This window comes from Rousettus aegyptiacus, unplaced genomic scaffold, assembly GCF_014176215.1.
Source record: "Rousettus aegyptiacus isolate mRouAeg1 unplaced genomic scaffold, mRouAeg1.p scaffold_m13_p_3, whole genome shotgun sequence".
Taxonomy (NCBI): domain Eukaryota; kingdom Metazoa; phylum Chordata; class Mammalia; order Chiroptera; family Pteropodidae; genus Rousettus; species Rousettus aegyptiacus.
In genome coordinates, this window is record NW_023416306.1 from 99,316,827 (window position 1) to 99,344,686 (window position 27,860).

The 27,860-nt window shown below is 33.7% G+C and overlaps 1 protein-coding gene across 9 annotated transcripts in view; it reads right to left on the reverse strand.

Moving 5' to 3' along the window:
• Positions 1-27,860, reverse strand: part of NUBPL (nucleotide binding protein like) — a 274,966-nt gene that overhangs the window by 151,889 nt on the left and 95,217 nt on the right. For all 9 annotated transcript variants that reach the window (XR_004956219.1, XR_004956218.1, XR_004956217.1 and 6 more), the window contains exons 7-8: positions 15,968-16,061; positions 1,902-1,987 (exon numbers count right to left, since the gene is read on the reverse strand). Coding sequence is in view for 3 of the 9 variants with exons in the window: in XM_016123643.2 (XP_015979129.2) it covers positions 1,902-1,987; positions 15,968-16,061 (180 nt within the window). In the remaining 6 variants the exon portion in view is untranslated. The remainder of the gene's footprint in view (positions 1-1,901; positions 1,988-15,967; positions 16,062-27,860) is intronic.

Consider the following 27,860-nt stretch of genomic DNA (forward strand, 5'->3'; position numbering starts at 1 on the left):
AGAGAGAAACATTTATGAAAACTTCGCTCAGAGTCCAACTCATTCTAATACATCACTGGATTTTATGCCATGTCATAGTCTCATTAAAGAATTTAATGAGAGTTATGAATTCTCTCCATACCAAACAAACACAAAGTGAACATACAATTTGGAGATAAGGGAGAAAGAATCATGACCCCTAAAGTTAATCCATGGGCTGAAGTCTAAAAGCTCTGCTCTAAATTAGTACAGCCACTACGGAAAACAGTATGGAGGTTTCTCAAAAAACTAAGAATTGATCTACCGTATGATCCAGCAATCCCTCTACTGGGTATTTATCCCAAAGACTCACATTTATAAAGATATTTGCACACCAATGTTCATAGCAGCATTATTCACAGTGGCCAGGATATGGAAGCAACCGAGTGCCCTACAATAGATGAATGTCTAAAGAAGCTGTGGTACATATATACAATGGAATATTGCTCAGCAATAAGAAGAGATGAAATACTGCCATTTGCAACAGCCTGGAAGGACCTTGAGATAATCATGTTAAGCAAAATAAGCCAGACAGAAAAAGTTGAAAATCACATGATATCACTTATATGAGGGATATAAACCTAAAAATAACAAATGAACAGGACAAATAGAGACTCAGGAACATGGACAATAGACTAGTGGTTACCAGAGGGTGGAGGATGGGGGAGGAGGGGAGACGTAGATAGGGTAAAGGGGGTCAAAAATAGGGGAGGTAGCAAGAGAGTGAAGTGGGTAAAGGGGATCAAATATATGGTAGCTGAAGAAAACTGGACTTTGGGTGTTAATTACACAATAGAATGTATAGATATCAAATTATAATGTACACCTGAAAATTATATAATTGTATTAAACAATGTTACCCCAATAAACTTAATTTAAAAATAGATAAATAAATAAAAATGAAAAGTTCTGCTCTATAAGTTCTAAAATCTATCCCTGAATTTAGTAAGGCCACTAGAGAGCCAGATAGATGGAAATAACACATTGGCTTTGTACTGAAATGCTTGTTCTAAGCTGTCCACTTGCACAAGCCCACTTGCTTTTGCTGAGGCATACTAGGAGAAAGAATCTCTATTCATGGCAAAGATGGTGACAAGAATATGTTTATACATACAGGGTTGTTTTTTTTTTTTTTTGAGAATCTAAGGGAGACTTATGCCTCTCCAATCTCAGCTCTGCTTCTCTTGAGCATCAAGCTCTTTTTTAACCTCCTGGAAATGAATGGCTTTGTAACAGTACTATGTTTCTTTCCCCATTGCTGCTAGAAAATTAATGGCATACTTCAAGCATGTATTTAAGTCCCTTAATGACATGCAATTTGTTTACAGATTTCATTTCTGACTCCATTTGATTTTAATTGTCCTTTGTGTCATTTTTATTATATTTTTAATTTGTTCTATTTTGCTATATTGTACAGAAAATCTGTAGATACTTTTTAGAAGATGGTGATATATAAATGAGTTAAATTGTGGGAGACAGAAGTTAAACTGTAGGGAAAAAGTCATATTTTCCACCTATTCTCCCCCTCTGGCGATCTATTCAAGTTTATCTATCTAAATAATTTCCTAAAATACTCATCGTTTTGTTTTTTTTTTTCTTTTGGAGGAGGGAGAGGTCAGTAAGAGCTGCAAATATGTGAGAGAGGTACTACTTGTTCAGAAAACTCATACCCGAAGATTATTTTGGAATTCTTCTTGATTACTATAACATGTATACATGTTTGCATTCTTATGTGCTGTTAAAGTAAGCATAAAGATGAAATAGGGCTTTCGTACAGATTTCTGCACAGAACCAAATCAAAATTTGGATTGTATTTCTCAATGACTTGCTTTTTCAGTTAGAAGTATCTCCTACGTTTGCAACAGTGAAGCATAAATACTTACAGGCACATGGACTTTTCGAAACATCTCAGCACCCTTGTGTGCATCCATCAATGCAATGTCCTGGGGCGTGGAGACAATCACAGCACCTACTCAAGAGAAAACAAAAAGACAGAAAAATGATGCTCCATTTAATTCTTTATGGAAAGATTACTTCTAAAATTATGTTGCTTACATACTAAAAGAGTCTAATACATTAACTACTTAGGTAATTTGTATAAATTTTACATACATTAATGTCTACTTTGCTCTCTTTTCTATTTCTGACTCCTCACTTCTAAAATTACAACTGACTGACCAATGATTCAAGATCACAAGTATATCATCAGAATCGCCTTCCCATTCAGATAATATACCAGTTGGAAGATGCACAAGCAGGCCTTACTTTCAAGAAGCTAAGAGACTACTCGGGAAGACAAAAAATAAATTAAGATTATAACACAGTGAGCTAAGCACTATAACAGAAGTACTCCTAAAGTGTTAGGGAGTTACAGGGAGGAATCAAGAAAAAGATAAATAGTTCAGTCTAGGGGTGAGAATGGGGAAGGTGACAATGGATGAGGTGAGGAAGCAGGAGATAAGGAGGAGCAATAGGGGAAAGTTTCCTGAAAGAAGTGATTCCTAAACTCAGTCCTCAAAGTTTGTATTACAGAAAACTCATTAGTATGGGACACACTGTGAAGAATAGCTTAGTGGGGGCAAAACAAGGCACCGTGGCAGAACTTTAGATGAAAAATGAACTAAGGTGGCACTGAAAATAGGTGAAGAAGCCGGCTTTCCTGAGTCTGCACTATTGCAGAAATCAGATGGTTCTATGATACAGTGTTTCGAGAGAAAGTGCAGTGCACTGGTTATGTTTTGCAGAGCCTGTGAATTTCTTAAATTTTGTGGTTTCTTCTAGATGACAACCTGAAAAATAATTAACATACACATATTCTAGATCACCTAGATAGCTATCATCTTATAACTAAATACACACTGCCAATGACATTTGAGAGACCCAAACCATCAAATTGGTACCAAGTGGCAGTACTTTGTCATAGCTAATGAAAACGGAGGTAGGACTAACACTAAATAACTGAATATACTGAGTGAAGATCAAATGATACTACACTGTCTGAAGGGATATTTTGAAAACGTCAAAATAGAGAAAAGCAGCAGCAGAACCAAGTTAGCACAAAGCATGTGGCAATACAGCCATGCCAAACCCAAAACAAGTGTGCAAGAGCTACAAATTCAGCTTGCAATTAGTACTTTCATTTCAGCAAAAACTTCATCTTCCATATTAATATCATTAATTTGCATTTTATCAATTTTGTTTTACTCATATTTTAATTTGTAATTTTTTTAAGTTTTTAAAAATTATATGAGTTATTAAAGGATGTATGTTTACACCTAGTTAAGTAGTCTTATAACAAAAATAAGTCAATATGGAGTATGGGGCAGATAATTTTTCCTTTTGAAGGAGGATCTGTTCATTACTCAAGTTAAGGAAACACTAACTTTAGAATTCAAACAGAATCAGAATTCAAATTTTTTTTCTATACCCAACTACCTTTGTGACTAGGTTAATAACTTAATCGAAGATTCAGTTTCTTTAACTACAAAATGGCATAATAACGCTTAGGTCGCAGGGTGAAATAATTAAATGAACTAATATATATGATACTTAGACACACGGTAAACATTCAATAAATGGTAGTTGTTGTTAATAATAGTATCATTATTATCTTTATTATTCTTATTAACAAAGTGTCTTACAAGTTGCTGGGAAGATCATTTTCATATTTGCCATCAGGAGCTCATCTTACTTTTCAAACTGTTCCATGGATCACTACATTTTCTATTTTGATTTATTCTGCCCAAGAAGCCAAAAACTAGTCCTGTCTTTTAAAGATTGATGGAAATCACATCTCTGCAAAAATTATAATCAAATCTCTATATTTCCATAATTTGCCACCTTCAGGATTCTATTACCAATCGATTTCACTGTTTTTGTCATATCCAGGCATTTGGCAGGAATCTAATTCCAGTTCTGCCCCTATCTAGCTGTGTGACTATCCTTGGGCAAATAACTCAAAAGCATTCTAGGTCTCAGTTTCCTTAGCTGTAAAATTAATGCAAGGACTAGATAGTCTCCGAGGTCTCAACTAGCTCTCTGATTATATGATCTAGTATTACCTCTTAACAACAGTTTCCCAAACCACCCCTGTACAACCTGAGTGCCTCAGTAAACCTGTTTAGGGAATGTGAAATGCTACGTCCTCCAATAATGATGGTCCTTCAATCTCAGAGCCATTCTCTTCACATGTAAAGGAAACTCCCTTAGCTATTTCCTCCAAATTCTCTTCTTAACTATATACTAGTACACATAGGGTTTTCTACTGCATTTGTCCTAAAAAGTACCTTTAGCTTTCATATGATATAAATATTGTATTGTTTTTAATAATATTTCTCTGCTATTCAAATTACCACTACAAAATGTAGTTTCATGGGCAGTTAGAATTTTTCTCATTTTTTTTTTAATCAAACAAAAGTAATTGCACAATGCATTGCACAAAATAGGCACTTAATAAAGGATTGGTGATTTAAACAATTTTCTTGTATTTTCAGATTGCTGCATGAACTCTTGGTTGGTAACTCCTTCAACTAGGAGTCAAAAGCTCTGGGTTCCGGTTTTGTTGACAATACTAATGTATGATGTAACTGTGAATAGTTCACTAAATCTCAATATATCTCAATTAATTCCTCCAAATAATGAACCTATTTTCATTGGTCCTCTTTAAAGAGCTATTTCATTATTTTAAAAAAATGTAAAAGTGTTATAAAAACATTCAGTGACATTATTTTGATACCTATAAGATCCTAGAGAGAGGAATTAAAGTGACTTGGTTTTCTCTGCAGTACTTAATTCTAACAGAGTAGCACAAATAAGCACCTATGCCATCTGAGTTTCTTTAGAGTAATCTATATAGCACCATTCACACATCAATGAATAATAACTTTCTGACAAAGATAACAGTCATCTTCCACATGCCATCAAATGCTCACAAAACACGTAAACTACTCCATTGTAACTATCAACCACATTTATAAAAGATTTTTATTTTTTAATTTTTTTGCTGAAATATATGTTCTTAACTAAGCCTAAGTCCTTAATCACAACACAATCAGTCTTTAGGACACTGTTCTGAGGGAAAAAAAATATTTCTATCCTTTCTTAAAGAATACAAAAACACACATAAATCATTACAACCTCTTTTGTTGTACCAAATTTCAGAACATCATATAAGTAACCATTCCAGACAGCCCTTTAATAACTTTTAGAATTTACGATAAAGAAAAAATGCAAATAAAAAAAACAAACAAAATGTTCAGTGAAATTAAATTTAATGATTAATCAGTCTGCGAATTACAACCCAGATTTTTTAATTTTAAAGGAATTATATCCATTTTTTTCTTATTGATATATCTCAACTTAAAATATGGTCTCCAAATATATTATATTTTATCTTTATGGTTCTTGGCTTCCTACTTATTAATTTTAATTTTTCCTCGGGGCTTATGGAACATGAACCAATATGAATCAGTCTAGATTTTTCTCCTTATCATCACTGATGATATCACTTCAGTTTTGCGATGGAGGGCTTGTTAGAAAACTTGTGCTCCCTCTACTGACCATCAGGAATGTCAGTAGCAACAAAGAGAATGTTTAGTTTGCAATAAACTGAATTATTTTCTGGGGGTAAAAATACAGTATCATAAAACACCTTTCTCAAGATAAATTTTCTCTTTTCTAGGGTAAATGTTTAAGTTTAAAAATCTTATGTAATATTGTTTAAATGCTATTTCCCAAGTTGTAATCTTTTTAAAGGCTTTTTATTAGTTGAGATTTACTATAAAAGGTTAATTTTCTGGTAGATTCTGACAAATATGTAAACATCCTAAAAAATAATTATCTAGAGTATTATCTTAATTGCTAATTCTCCTGACCATTAAGAGGAAAATCTATTTATAACTGCATATCTGGATTTGGGTCAGAGTTCAGAGTAGTTAAACATGTAAAACTGATTATTCCAGATGTTAGGCTGAGCATAATTACACCAGTGTGGAACTATTCGACTCAGCTACTCTAAGTCTCCAGGGCACAAATTGTATCTAATTCCCATGCCTGACTGAGAACTTCAATGTTGGAACCTAATAAACATGTACAACATGGACAAGCAATTCTATGCCTTACAGCTTGAGCACATCACTGTAAAGTCGACTAAGACTTAAAAGAATAAATTAACTGCTAGTCTTAATGTTCACAGTACTCTAAAATTTAGTGCTGCTCATTCTCCTTTTTTTATTTAAAGATACTTGCAGCAAAAGAAAATCATTCAACTTCCATTGGCTTAACATAAATAATACCAAATATACAATTATTAACTAGAAAAAAGATTGGCTTTGCTATTTTTCAGCTCTTCCCTTTCTCCCCCATAACCCCCAACTTCCTGAATTATAAACATTATTTGCTGTATAAGGAATGCCCATTGATATTAGTATCAGATTAAGTAAAGCATTATTAAAATGGTAAATTCACCCACAGAAATGTTTCAACAGGAACTATATATAATTCTCTCCTGAGTTCATGCTGCATTCCAACAGAGAACTGATTATAGTCACAAAAGGTATATATTTTATTAAAGATCATTATTTTACTCACTTCAGAAATGAATTTGGTCATAGGAAATTATGTCAATTACTGCTGAAAAGAATTTTAAACACAATAATTAGCGGAAACCACACTATTTCAAAGTCACTGGTAAGACAGAGTGTGTGCATTTTGGAAAGATAAGAATTTAATAAGTTTGTCAAAGGAATCTAGATGTATATCCGCTGTTTAGGGACAAAGATTGGCTCTTCATTAATGGAGTCAACAGGTAATATGCTTCCAATCACCTTGACTTACTGATGTTAACAAGGAATTCACGGGGGCTACCCAGACTGCCTTTCACTAAGGAACCACTGGGAACAAGTAAGGATTTCAGAGAGTTTAAAGAGCTTGAGCTGGAAACAATACTCGTTTCTTTCCAGTCTTAAATCCATCTTTATTCTGATTGCTAAACACCTTGGGGAGCCTTCTCGTTATACGTGTATGTCTCTATAACACAGAAAGCTTTTTTGTTATTCTGAGTCTGTTCATGTTGAACTCTCAGAGTTAATATTTTGCATTTCAAAATCTATTAGATGCACATATAACTCTGCCTGCCTATGCTCACGGTGAGCCACCACCAATGGCTATTTGTTTAATAATGTAACACATTCCTTTTCATACATATTCTTTCTCTAATATAAACTCTAGAGAAGAGAACTGCTACTCCCTGGTTACCCTAACTTTATTTAACCAGGTATATTTCAGGAAATAACGACTGGGATTTTTTTATGAAAAAGCTCTGCTGCATTTCCAAATATTGTCATACTTAAGATGTGAAGACATTCTTCAGAGCTATACTTCAGGTTCTGATAAAATTTCTAACATCTATGACCAAGTGCAAACATTTTTAAATGAAAGATTGTGGAACTTGTATTTTTTCTACATATAAATGTTTAATGGGTTTAAAAGTAGTTTTTAATATGAATCTGACTAATCATTGGCCATTATCACTATTCATTGAACTTTTAAGATATTAAGGAATTTTAGCTGTCAGGCATATCATGAAAGAGGTGCCCAGAAATTCTTAAGACAAAACTGAATGAACTATCTCAGAAGCTTCCCATCTAAATACAGGCTAGATAATCAAGGAATTCAAATATCAGATAAGTTAGTCTAGACACAGTGATTCTGAAAACTGACTATATAAGAATCACTTGAAAAAGCTTTTAAAATCCTGGGTCTTTCCATGTCATAGTTCAGAATTGTTAATTCTAAGACCATTTCTTTGAACTGTAATTGATAGACTGTAAGTCCTCCCTATAACATGTGTTGACCCAAATACAAAGGCCCTAAAAAGGTGATTTCTTCTTAAATTTAGATTGAGAACATTGTCATTCATTAACCACTGGTATTATTTTTAATTTTATAATTCAATTCCCAATTTAACAAGGAATGATATTTCAGACTGAGTACCAGGGGTGCCCTAAAAGGTAAAACTTTAGAATACAGTTCTCGTCTTTAAAACCTGGCTACAATTTGTATGGCAACAAAACTAATTTCTTTTGTTAAAAAAAGGTTTTATAATTTGGTGAATAAAATAATAATTCTCTCCTATATCATGCAGTTGTTGCCAGATATCCATTACTTATATAACTTTATGCAACATTTGCCTGGAAAGATGGTGCACTTGGAAGAAGTCCAAAATTAACTGTCTCCTTTAAATTTCCATTCTGCAAATTGAAAATGTAAATGAAATTTAATATCTTTGAATATTAGGAAAAGCTATAACTTAAATCTTCCACCTTTAAGGTACAAGCGTGTTTCCAGCTTCATAGTTTCAGGTTGTTATAAACTGCAAAATGTAGGGGAAACACAGCACTAAAATCCAAAGGTAGTATTTTCCTCTGAGTTTTCAATGGCTTTCCAGAAGATTAGTAATTGATGCCTTTCAAGAATTACTCTTTTAAATTTGAAGACAATTAAGAGGGGGAAAAAATAGTTGTGTGAAAAAAAATAAAATATTTTATTTAGTTTACCTAAGTGAAACTACTACATTTCTTTTACTTTGAAAGAATAAATACCACACAATCAAGGAAACTATATCAAGTGATGTCCTGTGATCATTCACTCACCTAACAATATCAACAATAAGTTTCTGATCTTCCAAATCCCTCTGTTTTCATATTATAAAACATTACCATAAAAGAGAGAAGGGATTAGGCCAAGCAAACTACTGGTGGAGGAGAAAATACTAGTGTGGACTTGTACAGCTTTTTCTCAAGAATCTCTGATGAGTGAATTGGAGCTCAGTCAGTTACTGTAACAATAGGTCCAATGTCTTTCACAGCAATAAATGCTGTGAAATAATGACTGAAATATTAAGGTATCTTAATTTAAAATTTCTACTCCATCTCATTGAAATAAATGCGAGGCAAAAAAAGCCTCTGGCTTTCCTTCCATCTATAGTGTCCAACGGGAAAGGTCCTAGACAGGAAGAAGGACATCGCCTCATTGTCATAACATAATAGCAGTATGCCAGTGCGCCGGTGCAGCTTCTCTTGAGACCATGGATATTGAGCGCATTATCTAGCTGACTGCTCTGCTATATTCAGTAGCTTCTCCCTCTCTAGGAGAAAGAAATCAAAACAGGATCCACACTAAGGCTCTTGGCTGTTTTCTGTGCGACTTCTGCCCTTCCTTGGAAGAAAAAGAGCGAGAACAAAGAAGGGACCATGATGGCTCCCCTCTCAGCTGCTTAGTTCTTTGTCCCCTCTGTTATATGAGTAATTTCCAAAAGTCTCATTCCTGTATCAATCTCTACTTAATAAAGTGAAGGGAAACTTTCTTTCATAACTCTGTCCTAACAAAATAAACCCTTTTATGCATTAATCCCCACTACATAAAGTAAACTATTTCACCACTTATCTACAATATAAATATTCTGTTCGCAAATTTGATGACAGTACAATTTTGCTTTAGGATGGTATGGATTTTCACTTATTTGACTATACTATCTCTATTAGCTTGCGAACTTAGAGGACAGACATCCTTGCTTTGTATTTCATCTACTGCAAGACACTAATCCACAATTATAATGACTACGAAGAAGAGAAGCAGTTCTGGGTATTTTCCAGATAATAACTGTGATCCACTTCATTTCCTTCCCAAGCTCTGGTTCATTCTCCACCCCTCTCTGACCTGATCAGTGCCTGGGTAGCTGACCTCTGTGGAAAGTATCACCTGAGTTTCCTTACCCTCTTGATACCAAGAGGCACCTGCCACTAGAAGGTATCAGCAGGATATGAGACTGTGGGAGGGGAAAAGGTTGGAGTATTGTTACCTACCTCACACACTGCTCCTGCATGCCTCTCAGGAGTTTCGGCCTTAGCTATACTCCTCTGAGGCCACAGAAAAGGCAGCCCCCTCTTCCATGGCCCAGCAGTTGCTCAGATGCACTAACACGTTTCACTGCCTTGCCCCATCATTAGTCTCTGGGTACTTCACCATCTCTTTTTGGTTTCTCTAATGCTGCCCACAGCTCTGTAACTAGTCCCTTCATTAAACTCTGTTCTGTTCATTCTTTTTAAAGTATGTCATCTGTTTCCTGCCAGTAACCTGACTAATACAGCACTTTAATATAACTTCCTAAAATCCTCTAGTCTCCCCCAAAAGAAATAAACTCTTTACTTAATTAGTTCCAAGAGTTAAAATCAAATTAAGTTACTATTCAGATAATCATACAGAGGACCTCAGTTGAAGCAAAGAAAGAAAAAAATATTTTAGGTAATATCTATTAGAATTCAAATACTAGCATAGTGCATACATTTTCAAAAATCTTAAGGAACTTATAATGTTCCTCAGAAATATTAATCCTCTTCTATTCAGGAGAACACTTAAATGTTCAATAATGCCCAAGAGTTCACTGCAATCATTAAAAAAAAAAAAAAAAAAAAAAAAACTCTGGAAGTCAACTCTGGAATCTACCCAATTCAGTACCTGGCGGCAACTAATTTACAAGCTAAACAAACAACAAGCAAAACACCAGCACACTGTATCAAAAAAAAAAAAAAAAGTAGTTAAGAAAAACAATAAAACAAAACCAGTACTAACAACTCTGCCTTTTCTTGGCAAGTTCAACAAGACAAGAACAAATCCAGAGACTATAATTGGTTATTTCCTATCTTTTATGCTGTCTCTTTCCCTCTAGCAATTACTGCAACTATTAGGTATTTGTAGTGCACAATGATTCAGTAGTCCATGTAAGCTCAGATTTAGATCATTAGCCAATAATATTGCTGTCAACACATTATCACTACCGTTGCTACCCAACACTTTTAACACAAATAAGAGGATAATTTTTTTCTTTGAAGTTCTCCTTATAATGACTCTGTCATCTATCCCTTGGAACAAAATGGAACACATATATAGAGTCGTTAATTAGCATTCCAAAAGAGGATCTTTTTGTGGGTACAGGTCTGCCTCCGTGAATTTTCCAAAAGAATGTCTTTTTCTAAGCATAAAATATTTAGTATCATTCTCTCAGCATGGCTTGGAGAAATGTTATGTTGATATAAAAATTCTTTCTAATTCATAACATTTCACCACAGCCCCCTCCCCCCACCAAAAAAACTATTTTAAAGTGTTCAAGTAGTTTCTAAAAAAATCATACATTTAGATGGAGCTTTTAAATTCATTATCTCATTTGATCTGTTTAAGTCTGTGGGATAGGCAGGTGTTTCACAGGAAAGGATAAAGAGTCAAAGAAGTAATTAGCACCAGACTAAATACCCCCTGGCAAGTAAATAAGAGAATTTCTTATTATTATCTTATAATGGAGTAATGCTGGTAGTGATTCTCACTAATAATTTAATATGGAGCCTGCGTGAAACCAAATAGCAGTGCCCACATGTATAACTCAGACACCAAAACAAAGTTAATACTAAAAGGGATCAAATGACCACAAGGACATTATATATGGTACAGGAAAAAGAACAGCATAAATAAATCTAAAATGAAATATAGTATTTTCTCAAAGGGAGAGTGAAATAAAATATATGTTTTTAATAAATGTTTTCTTTAACTTATACATAGAAAAAACACCTAGTAAAAGCAGTCAAGGTCAAAGAGATTAAAGGAATGAGTTAGCAAGATGATAAGAAAGATAAGGGGGCACAAATTGGTTCACATAAACAGTGATAACCAACTAGCTTTGTCATTTATTCAATCAATATTAACTGCATAAACCATGGTCCAAGATATTGTAAGAAATACTATAATAAATAGGAAAAAATTCTTGCATTCAAGCAGCTTACAGCCTAGTTGGGAAGATAATACAGACACACAGATAAAATACCCATTCACTGATTCAACATTTCCTGAGTGGTTATGGGAAGTCACTGAGTTTGGCACTGTGAGAAATACAAAAATGAATAAAACAGAGACTTAGCCCTCCAGGGAGTAACAGTCTGGTACCAAATGATAACACAGTTATACAGGTTTTGAATTGAGAACATGAGAAGGTCTAAATAAAATGCTATGTGAATTTCAAGGAAGGAGAAATGATTCCTCTCTGGGAGTCTAGAGAAGATGACAAAGAATAAACATTTGAAATAAAGGGAATGCAGGATTTAGGCACCCACAGATTGGAGAGGAAAGACATTCTAAGCAAGGACCAGTTATATGTAGACATAATTCATTTACATACATTACATGTGTGTAAAGGGAAGAGAGAGGGGGCAGTGAGTACATAAGGTTTTTTGGGAGGGATCCCGGGTTAAGCAAAAGAGTTTAGTGGGAAGGCTAGGTAAGTCAAATCGGGGGGACTCAAATGGGATTCTAAATATCTTATATGGTTTTTGGTATATGAGACATAAGAAAAGGTACAACATGAAATATCAAGAAGAGTTCTAAAATCCATGATAAGAAGAAAAGGAAATTAGGTTCATAGTTAGAGAGTAGATAATTCAGTTAAGCCTAGAAAGGCAGATATAATTCTGACAGGCTGTTCTAAATTATTTAATTAATGAAAGCCATGATTCGAACCAGTCAGTCCAGCAACTCTGATGTCCTTTCCTCTAAATCCTGGAAGCTGACTCAATTTTGGTATTTCCATGTATGTTAGCTCTGAAATGACACTGGCCTGAGTACAACCAAACCTTGGGAACTAAACCTTTAACAGACACACACACAAAATCACATGCACTCCCCTTCACCACATTCTTACATCCTCTTAGATAGAGTACTTTCATTTTTCATGATAAAGTAATATGTGTTAACTGTAGAAACTCTAGTCTTTCCATTGCCATTAATTTTAATATTGACATAATAACCCACAGTATGAGTGTACTAACACTAATAGCTACAATTCTATCCTGAGAGCCAGTGTGCCTGGAAACTAGACAAATGCCCAAGACCAGGATGATCAGCCCAAAGATAATATTGGTGTTTCCAAGAATTATTTGAGGCTCTACTCCTAAAAGCCAAAGGAGGCCACTTCTAGACTGCCTCCAGAGCCTCCCTGGAATGTAAGAGTTAAAGAAGTCCAAAGCAATTTCTGAAGAGTCAGGAAAAAAACAAAACAAAACAAAACCCAGTACTGTAAACACCAATATAGACCATTGGCTGGATGCCCATCATGTAGGGGTGCACAAGTTTAGCCATATTCATAGACAAATTTGTTTTTATCTGAGATCACCTTGATTAGAAAAATTTCAACTTATATGGGTTTGAAGGGACTAGAACTGAACTCAGAAAATCACTGAGTCAAACATTGCTGGGTTTTGTATGAGAGTAGTTTGACGTAGAGGTTAAGAGCATGAGTTTTAAATTTAACTGGAATGGATATGAACCTCAGCTATAACCCACTGTATCTGTGTAATCTTGGGCAAGTTACTTAACCCTTCAAAAATTTAAGAAAATAGGAATAATATAACACCTGTGATAATTAAATATAAAAACAAATATATGGAAGGCTATCATTAAATGGCATTTTATTAATAACAGGCAAACATCAAATGTCCTTAAAGAATTCGTTTTTTTTTTTAATTATTATAAAAATATACACGTTCATTATAGAAAATTTAAAAAATATCTGACAAACAATTTTATTTCTATAGCCTGGAAATAACTAAACCATCTTTAGTACTCCACCCTATTTTTTTTTAATGGATCAGACATGGGCAGTGAAATATAAGTTTTCATAATAGAATTACAGAATACTAGAAGTTTCATTTTCAAATCTCTTCCCCTTAGGCCAAGATAAAGCAAAGCAAACCAGGTATGGTACTATTTTGAATGCTTTACAATGTATCATATTTACTCTTTAAGGCTCTTCTCTGTGACATGCTTTACAATTCCCCTCCAACCCATGATCTCTTCTTCCCTGATCCCCCATCTAACGGAGATTATTATCTCTCATATAGCACTTCTCATACTCTGCATTATAGCTATCCATATTCTTTTCTTACCAGCCACTGTCTCCCCATGCCCTTCTCCCTAATTTATCTTCAAGAGCTGGAGCTTGTAACCTGAAGACTGTGAGCCCCCTAAAATTATCCATAAAAATCGTGTTTCTGTAGGTACAAATATATTTTCCTAGAGAGAATCTACATATTCGTCCAATTCTCAAAAAAGGTCTGAGACTCAAAGAGTCCCTGGAACTTGTTATTTCATTACCTTGGACCCTCTACAGTCCTTAGCATCTACCTTTATATAAATATTTGTTGATTTAAATTTTATTAATATATCATAAAATAAATGTTAGGTTTTTGTTTAATACAACCTTTTAAATGTTTTCCTCATCTTTCATTCCCTTATCTTTATACTGTTTCTGAAAGAAGAATGGTGGTTACCAGGGACTAGAAACAGGAGGGAATTGAGAATTACTGTTTAAGATGTACAGGGTTTCAGTTTGAGAAGATGAGAAAGCTCAGGAGATGGATGGTGGTGATGGTCACATAACAATGTGAATGTACTTAACGCTATTGAACTGTTAATGTATATTTTACTGCAATAAAAAAAAATACTGCTTTCTATTCTCATATAATATTAATCACCTATTAACAGGGCAGACTTTCCATCAAAGAAAAGGAATAAGAAATACACTGGTTAAACTTTAGGATATAAGAAAGAAATCCTCCAAGGAGAAGCATATCGTAACCCCACTATACACACTGTTGGTTTTAGAGTATTAGCACAAATTAAAACAGGGTGATATAATCATAAATCCTGTTCGAACAGAGAAGCTGTTAACTGAGTAAACAAAGGTAAATTGCTTAGGACCATCAGCTTACCTGTGTGAAGCAAATTAAACTTTTGCAAGGTAACAAGTCACAACTCAAGGAATAAATTATAATTTACCCCAAGTCTATCAATGTATTATCCACATGAATAATGTATGCTTTTCAGATACCAGCAATAGGCATTTCAAGGTAGCTGGAATACATTTTATTCAATAAATATTCACTGAGTAATCTTAAGATTGAGAAATATAAAAGTCCCAAAACTACTTAAAAAAGGAAAAAGCGGGCTGTGTAGTATGCTGATTACAAAAAAGAGGAATTGTTTTCCTAAGTGACTTCACTTTACTCCCATCTCATTATTATAGCTTGCCTCACTAAAAAAAAAGTCTCATATTAATGATGCTATATTAATACTTCCAAACAATGTATATATCTTATCAAAAACCTAGAAACTAAATCTTCTGATGATAAAATGTCTGTGATATTCCTTTGTTATTTATTACCAACAAATAATTGATTTGCAAAGACATTTAAAATTCCATTATTTTTCCAAAAAGTCCTTATAGATAAGAAAGAGCTATCTCCACTTCTCCAGGAGAATCTAGGAAAATATTTAGAAACAGATTCAACATAAAACCTACTATTCAAACTGCTTATCATAGAAAAATATATCCATTACCATATCATAGTGCCATGTATTCAAAGTAAGCTAAAATGTTTATTGCTCTCTCAGCTTTAAGATTAAATAATCAGCAGAATATAAAATTTTCCCATAGTTGTGTTTACCAAAAAAACAAAATTTTCAAATATTTACACTTATTCAGTGGCATTTACTCAATATATATTTTCTGAGTGACTATCATGTAGCAAGCAGGTACTAGGCTATAACAGCTAGACAGCTGTGAAACAGACAGCCACATTCTACCTAAATAATATTTAAGCACTACTGCTTTTCTAGAACACAGATTTATATCTTCACCTTTGAAAAGTGTCTTTAGGTTTTTTGTAAACATATTCATTCTGGTAATATTTTTAAAATTGCAATTTATGAATCTGATCGCTAATAAAAATTTAGAAATGATTATGTTTGTTAAAACATAAAAATGTTTGCCTGTCATAAGTTTGGTTTTCTGTATGGCAACAGCAAAACATCAAAGACAGCACAAATTACATTAAACTTTATGATTTACCTGAAATGGGAATATTCTGTGAGACTGATAATTGCACATCTCCAGTTCCTGGTGGCATGTCAACAACTAAATAATCCAGTTGACCCCAATCTACCTAAAAACCAAGATGACACAAATAAATCACTGTATAACAACTGCAGTGAATAGTGATATAAACAAAAATATATTAATAACATCTAAAATAATAGCTTCCATCTGAGAAATTACTAAATCAGGGACTGTGCTGAGGATAGATATAGGAATGATACAGGAACAAATGAATGAATAAGAGAGAGTCCCTCACTAGAAGACCATCTCTGAATAAGGTTAAATTTCCAAATGATGGCCCCTTGTTCCTCCCCGCCACCACCTACCCACGTATACTAACAGTGAACCTATTTCACAATGGACTTCTATTTAGGACCAATTGTTTATTTTCATGACAAATAGCCTATTATATTATCGAAGAAAGTCTTAGCTCTTTGTCCTTTGGATTTTTGTTTTTGGTACAGTATCTCTTATGGAAGATCCTAATAGAAAATTTTAAAGTTTATTATTTTTCCTTTACAAAATACACTAACAAACCAAAAATTAATAAGAAGAAAAATTTAGAGATGTAACTAGAGTTCCAATACTATAACACTTTGATTCTTTCCAGGCATTTTTCTCAGTATCTATAACTAAAAATTCAGCTACATAACCAAGTCTTCAATGTTCAGCCTCAATTTAGACAGGTCCCAAGGGTACCTCCGGCTCTCTTCTCCTCAGATGGTTTTCCCACTGAGTCCCCAGTCTCAGTGAATGGCCTTAGGTTCCTCTCAGTTTCCAAAGGGGGAAGCTTGGAATCACACTTAACTCTTCCCTTTCCCTCACTATCCAACTCACTTATTCTAACTTCTAAAGATCTCTCAAATATATCTACTTCTCTCTTCACTATTGCCAAGAACTCAAAGGAGGCCACAACCATCTATCATTAAAGCCTCTGAACCAATCTCTCTTCCAGCATTGCCCATCCAGTCTAACACCATCTAGAATGGAGTTTGATAGAGCCCTATTAGAGCCCTATTTTTTGTTTAAAACCATTCTATTGCTTTTAGGATAAAGCCTGAGCGTAAGTTCCACAACATTCTGCTTGGTCTTCTTCACTTGCTAATTCCTCCTCATTTTTCAGATTCCACCTTGAATTTACCTCCCCTAACTTCCATTAGATTGGATTGAGGTGTTCCTACTATGTATGTTTTCTAGTCATTCAATCGCTCAACAAATATTAATTAATTGGGTATCTACTATATATCAGGCATTGAGCCAGGTATTGATAATTAAATAGTATCATAGCCTCAAAGAATTTATAATATAGAGGGAGACATATATTAAGCGCATTATGAAATAAGTTGTATAAGTGTGAGAAACTGAATGAAGATTGACATAGCCAGCGAGAAGTGAGTGAGGGGAAGGGTGACATTCATTCACTGTTGTTTCATGATCTTCTCATGAAACTGTAGCTGAGTGAGAATACCCAACACAGACAGAATGGACAAACCGGAGATACTTAATAACTTTTCTTTCAAGCAATGAATGAATAAATGAACACATATGCAAAGGTTTGATAATTTTTTTTACATAAACAGAAATCACACTGTGTATGTAATCCCATATCCTACTTCTTAAAAATAATGTGAAACAAGGCTTTTGCATATAATCATATATTTTTAAAATTAAAGTTTAGATGATATTGGGTCAAATGTATTCATTAATGTATTAACATATTTATTCAACACATACTTATTGTGAATCGACTAGGTGCCAGGCACTGTCCCAGGTGATAAAGATAGAGCAGTGAGTAAAACAAAGTCCCAGCCACCATGAAACTAACATCTTAGTGAGGAAAACAAACAGATATAAAGACAAACAAACCACAGAGTAAAAGTACTATGAAGAAAACAACAAGTATCCTTTACTATACAAATTTATTTAGTTACTGGTTCAGATAGCCAGATCATATAACAAGAAAAATTTTTAAAATCTCTTCAATTCCTGAATTTCAAAAAGCAGGTAGTAAGAGTTCAGATAGCAAAGGATTTATCAAAGAATTTCTTTGAATAGCCTCAGTTCCCAAGGTCAGATGGTGAAGACTACTTAAAGTGTAGGGAGAAAAAATAGAATGGTGAAGGTGCTACTTTAGACAGGGTGGTCAGAGCCCTGAGTTAAGTGATGCAGTTATCTGAAGAAAAGCATTCCAGGCAGGAACAATAGCAAGGGCAGGGCCTTAAGATGGGAATCTGCTTGGCACATTCAAAGTATAGCTAGGAAGTTGATACAGCCTTTCTAAAAGAGCATCATCCCCCACCAAACATCAATCTTTCTCCTTCTCCTTGTTTTTCTTCACAACATCTAGTAGTGGTCCCCAACCTTTTGTCACCAGGGACCAGTGCTCCTATGCAAATCTAATGCCTGATAATCTCAGGTGGAGCTGAGGCGGTGATGCTAGTGCTGGGGGAGTGACTTCAGATACAGATGAAGCTTTGCTCACTCACCTGCCACTCACCTCCTGCTGTGCAGCCCAGTTCCTAAAAGGCCATGGACTGGTCCACACCCCAGGAATGGGTCTACTAGCAAGACCAATCAATGTGATTGGGATGGACCCTTGGCCCTGGGGAATCAGGGAGGAAAATGACTGCCGAGAAAGAGGCAGAGCTTTATACAGCCTGCTAAAGTCTAAGTAGTAGCTAGGAAGAAAAAACAACTAAAGGCAAGAAAAAGGTGCAACTAAATAGAGAAATCATGAAGCAGGAGAAATGGAACGAAGTCTAGACTGACTCATTTAAAAGTGGACTGTATCCAGGTAACCCATTCATATGGTGCTAGGAATATTCCCTAAGCGATAAGGCAAATTCTTAAAAGTAGTTGGGCTGGGCCAGACGTTGCCTCTTTCCTTCCTGTGTGCCCTTAATTACTGACTGAATAGTAGGTTTTGATTCTTATGCCTACTTGAATCATAATTAGTAGTTCTCAAAGTAGTGTCCTTGTGTGTGATTCTGGCCATATATTTGTTGCTACTTCTATCCTATACCTAATTTCTGCCATCTGTCCTTGATTTCTTGGTTCTTCAACCCCAGTTAGGCACAGTCCTGAACTAAGAGCAAACAGACCAGTACTTGTGCTTTGCTCAGAATCTCAGACACGAAACCATGGCACTACTGGCATAGCAGATGCAATGAACTTGTCCCAGACCCACGGACAAATTTGTCAGTCAGATTACTAAGCTTCCAAGATTTTTGATTCGACTAACTTCCATGATTTGAATGGGTTTTCAAGCTCTAAGCATCTCTGGACTCCCTCTCCACATCCAATCCCCTCCATAATGCCTAATCAATATTCGCTGAGTCAAGTTGCCCCTTACAATTGTATTATACTACCAAAATTAAAATTTTTGCCATATGAGATACCTTTTATATAGAATATAAATCTAACATAGAACATAAAGCATTTTCTTTAAGTCAGAATCATAGTTTTTGCTCTGCCCAGCGGACTATAGAAAATCATGCAAAATTTTATTTTCATTGCAAGAAGAAAATGGCTACAAAGGTGAAATTATTTAAATATAAATACCACAGTGAAAATATGAATAACAAAAATATTTCTACTTGACTAATGACTTACTGACTTGTAGAAATAAATGATATGACAAAACGTATTAAACTTATCCTTGAGATTGTTTTGATAGAGCTTGACCCAGTTATAAAATGAGAACACATCATTCAAGTTACAACAACGATGTAAATGTTCTTCCCTAATATTTTCATTTTTTTTTTCAGATGATAAAGTTCTCTATTCCATTTTCAAATGTCTTCTTTTCTATAGGAAAAGGGATGGGGTTGGGGGTGCAGACCACTTGAATAAATTCCTTCAAAGTCACTACCTAAGTGATAGTAGTAATGTTTTGAGAGAGAAAACAAAAGAAACTTTATTCTTTATCTTTCTGTTTATCATCATTTCTAATCTCCTTAGTTGTTCTAGCGGAGATATAGAGCAGACTGGCCCTGACAACCTGGAAATAGCATCAATTCACAAAGAACTTATCCAAAAGTTGATACATGGTTCAGTCAAACTTTGGTAACTCTGTACCTACTTTCTGAAATAATATTTAAAAGATTATCCAATTCCCAGGCCAGCCCACAGATATCCACCCATGTTAACCCACAAACAGTAAAACCTTACAATATAAAAAGAATGATCCTACCACAAAAGTAACAATATTTAAGGTATTATGGGAACATCTCTCTAAGTTTTCTAGAATCCTGCTTTAGGACAACTGTTTTGCTTATATGTACAGATGTTCATAACCCAGAAAGTAGATATTAGCTGTTACCAAAAATGCCTAAAATATTACGAACCTGTCTGAGAATCGAGATATTTTTATTTTTAAAAAATTACTAAAATAAATTTAAAAATCAAAACTTTCCCTATTCACCTAAAGGCTGAAACTTCACATTTTTTTTTTTACAGTTGGAGTAACAAATCACTTTATTAATCTAATTTGGGACAGTTTATAAAATATATTAAGATGTGTAGTATTCTCTTTAATAAGGAAAACTATAAAAATATAATACTCTCTTTTAAAAACCTTAGAAATAATATTGTATTGGGAAGAATTCAAGATCCTGAAGGGGCAGGATCAGAGCTACCACAGAAGCTGCACGGAGCCCCATTGAGAAAATCCATACACTGTCCAGTGCTTTTGATGGTTCTTGGGGAAGTTATAAAACTGCTGCTCTGAAAGAGACAGGTCACATACATATAATTTTTATTACAGTATATTGTTATAATTATCCTATTTTATTATTATTGGTATTAATCTCTTACTGTTCCTAATTTATAAATTAAAATTTATTAAACTTTAAGTATGTATGTATAGGAAAAACATGGTATACATAGGGTTCAGTACTATCTGTGGTTTCAGGCATCCATTGGGGAGTCTGGAACATATCCTCACAGATAAAGGGACTAATATATCAAATAGAATCTATAGACTCACAGAAAACTATTTGCTTAGAAGACTATAAGAAATAGAATCATTCGTTTCTTTTAATTTTTTTCTTTTCTGGTTATAGTGATGTTTCTTTTATTTCTTAATTTTTTTATGTTATGATATAGTATGCTTTCTATACATGATCCTTGAAGAATCTTATATTATAAAGCAAGAGTCCTAGTCACCATGGAAATGTTGGCTGTAATGTATTCATTTTGTGATGTTAGAGAATATTTTTGCTTTCAATAATCATCCATTAAATTCTGGTTGTTTCAAATCAATAAGTATCATTCTATCAACCATCTACACAAGAAAATTATGTGCAGTAATTATTTAAATCAGAGTAAATAGCCTATAAAGACTAAGCACAAAAAATACTTTAAAGATTTTTCAAAATACTTTCAGCCTTTGAACATGATATTTTTGAAACTGGCTCAGTGTATTTTATCCTAAAAATTTAAAGATCTAAATCATATCAAAGAGAAAACCGAGAGAAATTGTAGCTCCATATGAAGTTATATTTTAAGTATAAGCTATTATAATTCAGCTTTTGGATTTTAAATTCTGATTCAGACATTAATTATTATGATTTTAAAAACAGTAGTGTAAAGGGGGAGTTTGGCAAAAATCAAGACTATGAATCTAGCTAGGTACAGACAAGAATCCAGATAGCTATTCATTAAATAGAGGAATTTTAGTCTGGAAAACTGTTATATCTAAATTGTCACTAATTCGCTATATACCATGGGTCAGCCAATTAACCTCTCTGGACCTCAGTTTTCTCATCAATAAATAAGGTGTTTTAGATTAGATGATCACTAAGTTTCCTTCCAACTACTTGAAAAAAAGTGTGACTATGATCTGTTTGGGTAAATTGGAAAATATTTGTGAGGGATTTGCTCACAGAAAAAAGTAAATAAAAGACATTTTTATACAAAACACCAAAATGACCAAATAGTCTTTTTTTTTTTTTAAGAGGCAAGCACTTATAAAATATAAAAACGAGATAGCTAAAAGCTTCTTGGTATATTTAACAATTTATTTTATAAAATGATAATATTTCCTTTGGAAATTTAGCTGAATTTTGCAAAGACCTTAGACTTAAATTTGCACTGAACTATAATCTACTCTGACTGCAATCCTAAAATACTTCTTTCTAGCTTACCCAGGAATTAACCTGTTATACCTTTATACAATGTCATAATTAACAAAGTAGATGCATTTTGAAAGAGTTTTTGAGGTGATCACCACTGAGGTGGGGGGCAGGGAGGACATTCAAGCACGAACCCGTAAAGGTTGAGAGGTCTAATCCAACTTTCCAACTAATACAAAATTTCTTTCCATAAACATTCATGAGAAGGAATATACTCAGCCAACCAAAGAAAGATCAAATCATTCCAATTCTTATCACACATTCAAATATAAATTTTGGATAAATAAAAGGATGGAAGAAAATTGTCACTTAAGTTAGCTTTCCTATATTTTTCTTTTGCTACATATGAGATGGGTTTACTTTTGACTTTCCTTATTACTCAGGCTACATAACTTCACATATGCTTTGTTTTCTGATTTATCTTCAGTTGCTACAGGCACTGCTATTTATAAAACTTCCTCCTCCTCCTCCTTTTTTTTAGCATTTTATTTTATTTTATTATTAGTTTCAAGATTACAGTACATTGGTTAGACACTTATATAGTTTATGAAACGATACCTCTGATTACTCTGTCTTCTCTGGCTCTACACATAGCCATTACAGTAGTGCTGACTGCATTCCCTAGGCTCTGCTCCCCATTCCCGTGACCCTCTATCAACTACTAATTTGTACTTCTTTAATCTTTCATTGCTTTCTCCCACACCCACCACCTCCTCCCCTCTGGCCATCACATATTTATGAGTCTGTTTTCAATTAGTTTCTTTTTGTTCCATAGATTCCACATATAAGTAAAATCACATGGTATTTATCTTTCTCTGTCTGACTTATTTCACTCAACATAATAATCTCTAGGTCCATCCATGTTGTTGCGAATGGTAGGATTTCATTTTTTTATGGCTGAGTAATTTTCCATTGTATATGAATCATAACTTCTTTATCCAATCGTCTGTTGATGGGCATTTAGGTTGCTTCGATATCTTGGCTACTTTAAGTAGTGCTGACATGAACATAAGGATGCATAGATCTTTATGGATTATCATTTTGGTTTTCTTTGGATAAATAACCAGAAGTGCAATTGCTGGGTCAAAAGGTAGATCTATTTTTAATTTTTTTAGGAACCACTAAACTGTTTTCAATAGCGGCTGTACCAGTTTGCAAACCCTCCAACAGTATATGAGGATTCCCTTTTCTCCACAGCCTCACCAGCACTTCTTGTTCTTTGATTTATTGATGATAGCCATTCTGACAGGTGCAAGGTGATATCTCATGGTGGTTTTAATTTGCATGTGTCTGATTAGTGACCTTGAACAGCTTATGTCTATTAGCCATCTGTTTTTCCTCTTTGGAGAAATATCTGTTTAGGTCTTCTGTCCATTTTTTAATTGTATTGTTTTGTTGTTATTGTTGTTGAGTTGTATGAGTTCTTTATATATATTTTAGATATTGACTCCTTATCAGATGTATCAAAAGCAAATATCTTCTCCCATTCAGTAGGTTGTCTTTTTGTTTTGTTGGTTTCCTTTCCTGTAAAAAACTTTTTAGTTTGATGTAGTCACATTTATTTTTTCTTTTGGTTCTCTTGCCTGAAGAGATATATCTGAAAATAAATTACTAGTAGCAATATCAGAGAGATTACTGCCTATGTTTTCTTCTAAAAGTTTTCTGGTTTCAGGTCTTGCACTTAAGTCTTTAATCCATTTTGAGTCTATTCTTGTATATGGTATAAGAAGGTGGTCCAGTTTCATTTTTTTTTTTTTGCATGAACATGTCCAATTTTCCCAATACCATTTATTGAAGAAACTGTCTTTACCCTATTGTATATTATTGCCCCTTTTGTCATATATTAAATGAGTGTATAGATGTGGATTTATTTCTGGGCTCTCTATTCTGTTCCATTGATCAATGTATCTGTTTTATTCCAGTACAATGCTGTTTTCATTATTGTAGCCTTGTAGTATACTTTGATATCAGGTAATGTGATACCACCCATGGCTACTTGGGATCTTTTATGGTTCCATAAAAATTTGGGGATTTTTTGTTCTAGCTCTCTGAAAAATGCCATCGGTATTTTGACAGGAATTGCAATGAATCTATAGATTGCTTTGGGTATAGTATAGCTATTTTAAATATGTTGATTCTTCCTACCCATGAGCATGGTATGTACTTCCATTTATTCCTATCTTCTTCAATTTCTTTTTTCAATGACTTATAATTTTCTGAGAACAGGTCTTTTTCCTCCTTAGTTAATTTGATTCTTAGGTATTTTATTGTTTTTAATGCAATTGTAAATGGGATTGTTTTCTTAATTTCTCTTTCTGAAAGTTCATTATTGGTGTATAAAAATGCCACTGACTTCTGAATATTAATTTTGTATCCTGCTACTTTACTGAATTCATTGATCAGTTCAACCACTTTCTGGTGGAATCTTTAGGGTTTTCTGTATACAGTATCATGTCATCTGCAAATAACAAGAGCTGTACTTCTTTCCAATTTGGATACCTTTTGTTTCTCTTTCTTGTCTTATTGCTGTGGCTGACTTCCAATACAATGTTGAACAGGAGTGGTGAAAGTGGATATCCTTGTCTTGTTCCTGATCTGAAGAAAAACACTTTTAGGCTTTCCCGATTGAGTATGATGTTAGCTGTAGGTTTGTCATATATGGCCTTTATTAAGTTGAGGTATGTTCCCTCTATTTGTTGAGAGTTTTTATCATAAATGGATGCTAGATTTTGTTGAACACTTTTCTGTATGTACTGATATAACTGTATAATTTTTATTTTTTGATTTGTTAATGTGGTGTATCACATTGATTTGTGGATATTGTACCAATCTTGCATCCCAGGAATAAATCCAATTTGATCATGCCGTATGATATTTTTAATGTATTGCTGTATTCAGTTCACTAATATTTTGTTCAGGATTTTTGCATCAATGTTCATAAGAGATATCAGCCTGTAGTTTTCTTTTTTTGTAATGTCCTTGTCTGGTTTTGGAATTAAGGCATGGTGGCCTCGATAAAGGAGTTAGAGAGCTGTCCTTCTTGAATTTTCTGGAATAGTTTGAGAATAGGTGTTAGTTCTTCTTTGAACGTTTGGTAAAATCCACCTATTAAGCCATCTGGTTCAGGACTTTGGTTTTGGGGGAGGTTTTTGATTACTGCTTTGATTTCATTGGTGGTAACTTGTTGGTTAAGATTTTCTGTTTCTTGTTGACTCATTTTAGGAGATTGTACAATTCTAGGAATGTATCCATTTCTTCTAGATTGTCCAATTTGTTGGAATATAATTGTTCATAGTACTTTTTTATGATCCTTTGTATTTCTGTGGAGTCTGAAGTCACTTCTCTTTCATTTCTGACTTTACTTGAGTTCTCTCTTTTCTTTGATGAGTCAGGTTAAGGGTTTATCAATTTTGTTTATCCTTTTAAAGAACCAGCTCTTGGTTTCATTAACCTTTTCTATTGTTTTTCTAGACTCTATTTCATTTATTTCTGCTCTAATCTTTATTATTTCCTTCCTTCTATTCACATTGGGCTTCATTTGCTGTTCTTTTTACAGTTCTTTTAAGTGTAAGGTTAGATGGTTCATTTGAGCTTTTTCTTGTTTCTTGAGGTAGACCTGTATTGCGATGAATTTCCCTCTGACTACTTTTGATGTGCCTCATAGATTTTAAGTTGTTGTATTTTCATTTTCGTTTGTCTCTAGGTATCTTTTGATTTCTTCCTTGATATTGCTAACCCATTCATTGTTTAGTAGCATGTTATTTAGCTTCCACGTGTTTGTTTATTTTCCAGTTTTTTTTCTTATAGTTGATTTCTAGTTTCCTACAATTGTGATTGAAGGATGGCTGTTATGATTTCAATCATCTTAAATTTACTGAGACTTGTTTTGTGTCCTAACACATGGTCTAGCCTGGAAAATGTTCCATGTGCACTTGAAAAGAATGTATATTTTGCTGCTTTGGGGTGAAATGCTCTGAAAATATCTATTAAATCCATCTGGTCTAGGATGTGTTTTAGGGCCATTGTTTCCTTGTTGATTTTCTGTCTGGAAGATGTGTCCATTGGTGTCAATGGGGTGTTGTAGTCCCATACTATGAGTGCATTACTGTTGATCTCTTTTATGTCAGTCAATAATTGCTTTATGTATATAGGTGCTAAGAACTTCCTCTTTTTAAAATAAAGACAAGCATCTACTAAATTTCAAGGACTTAATTTGAGACTACAGAAATATATTTGAGCTTTAAAAAATATAAAATGGATTATATCTGTAGGATAATTTTTATAAACTACTACGTTTTCAACAAGAAAATAAATTAACAAAGTTTTAGTAATCGGCATAAGGGTTGTGTGAAAGTGTCAATAAACACATTAATCAGAAAGTCAGATATCAGGGTTTTACTATTAATTCAGATGTTGAACTCAGCCAACACGCTTAACTTTTCTGTGCCTTTGTCTCCTCATCTTAAAATGGTATAAACAAAGAATTTTAGGACTAGAAGATACCCTAGAGATTATTTTGCCCAACGTTCTTATTTTACAGATAAAAAACTAAATCTAAGAAATTAAATGATTTGCCTAAAACTTATTCTGCAAAATAGGAACAATAAAAACAACCTTTATCTGTTTTATAGAGGGTTTTTTTTCCAAAAAGGAAATAAGATCATAGATTTTTTAAAATAGTAATTAAATAGTAGTATTACACTGAAAAAAGTAATTTTAAAGAGAAGCTTATCTGTCATATCATGCAAGCCAAATTTAAAATTTCTCTCAATGAGTATATCATGTTTATTCTTCCAACCAACTGACAAGAAAACTAAGCATAAAAACATGTGGTTAAAATACAATTTAAGAATATATAAATGACTAAAAATATAGGCTAAGAAGTGAGCAGAAAGGAAATCACATCTGTCATTTAAATAGATTAATTAAATTTCTACATTTTAGTGTCCTGTGCCTTGTTCCTATTAAGTAGATCTGTCATCTACAAAGCTAAATAATGCAGCCTTACCTATAACTACTTTTAACACAAAGGATTTAGAGTAAGATTAAGAAATACATATATGAGAATAGAGATGATATAGTTATAGGTGGGAAATTGGTTTAAAGGTTGGGGAAAAAAATAAACACATAAAACGACCTATTTTCCATCTCAACTTCACATTTTCCAACTTCCTAAACTATATAATTACTTCAGAAGTACCCAAAAGACATCTAAGAAACCTGAGATCACTAAATTGCAAAGAAATAAAAAAAAAACACCTGAATTTTATGCATTTCATTAAAAGACTATTAAATAAGCAGCTGTTCCTTTATTGTCATTTAAGCACATTGGTCATTATATCTAGGCTTGTTCACAATAACCTTGCACCCTGATGGGCAAGTGGATATAGCAACGTTATATAGAAGTTGTTCTTGCCTGAATAGGTATCTATCTTCATATTTATCTTATTACAGATCACGTATTAATATGCATGCTTAAAGCCAGAGTATAAATAAGTAGGTGCAGAGAATATAATCATTATGGATTTTAACCCTAACTCAGAAATTAATACCACCATTTACATGTGCCAAGCACTACTCTAGACACTGAGGATATTGCAGTAAACAAGAAACCTGAAGTTCCTACCCTCAAGAAATGGGGATACCAAGACAAAGAACAAACTAATTAGCACATCACTTGTAAACTTAATAAAAACCATCTTCCTAGACCTAACTTGCTATCTACAAAATCT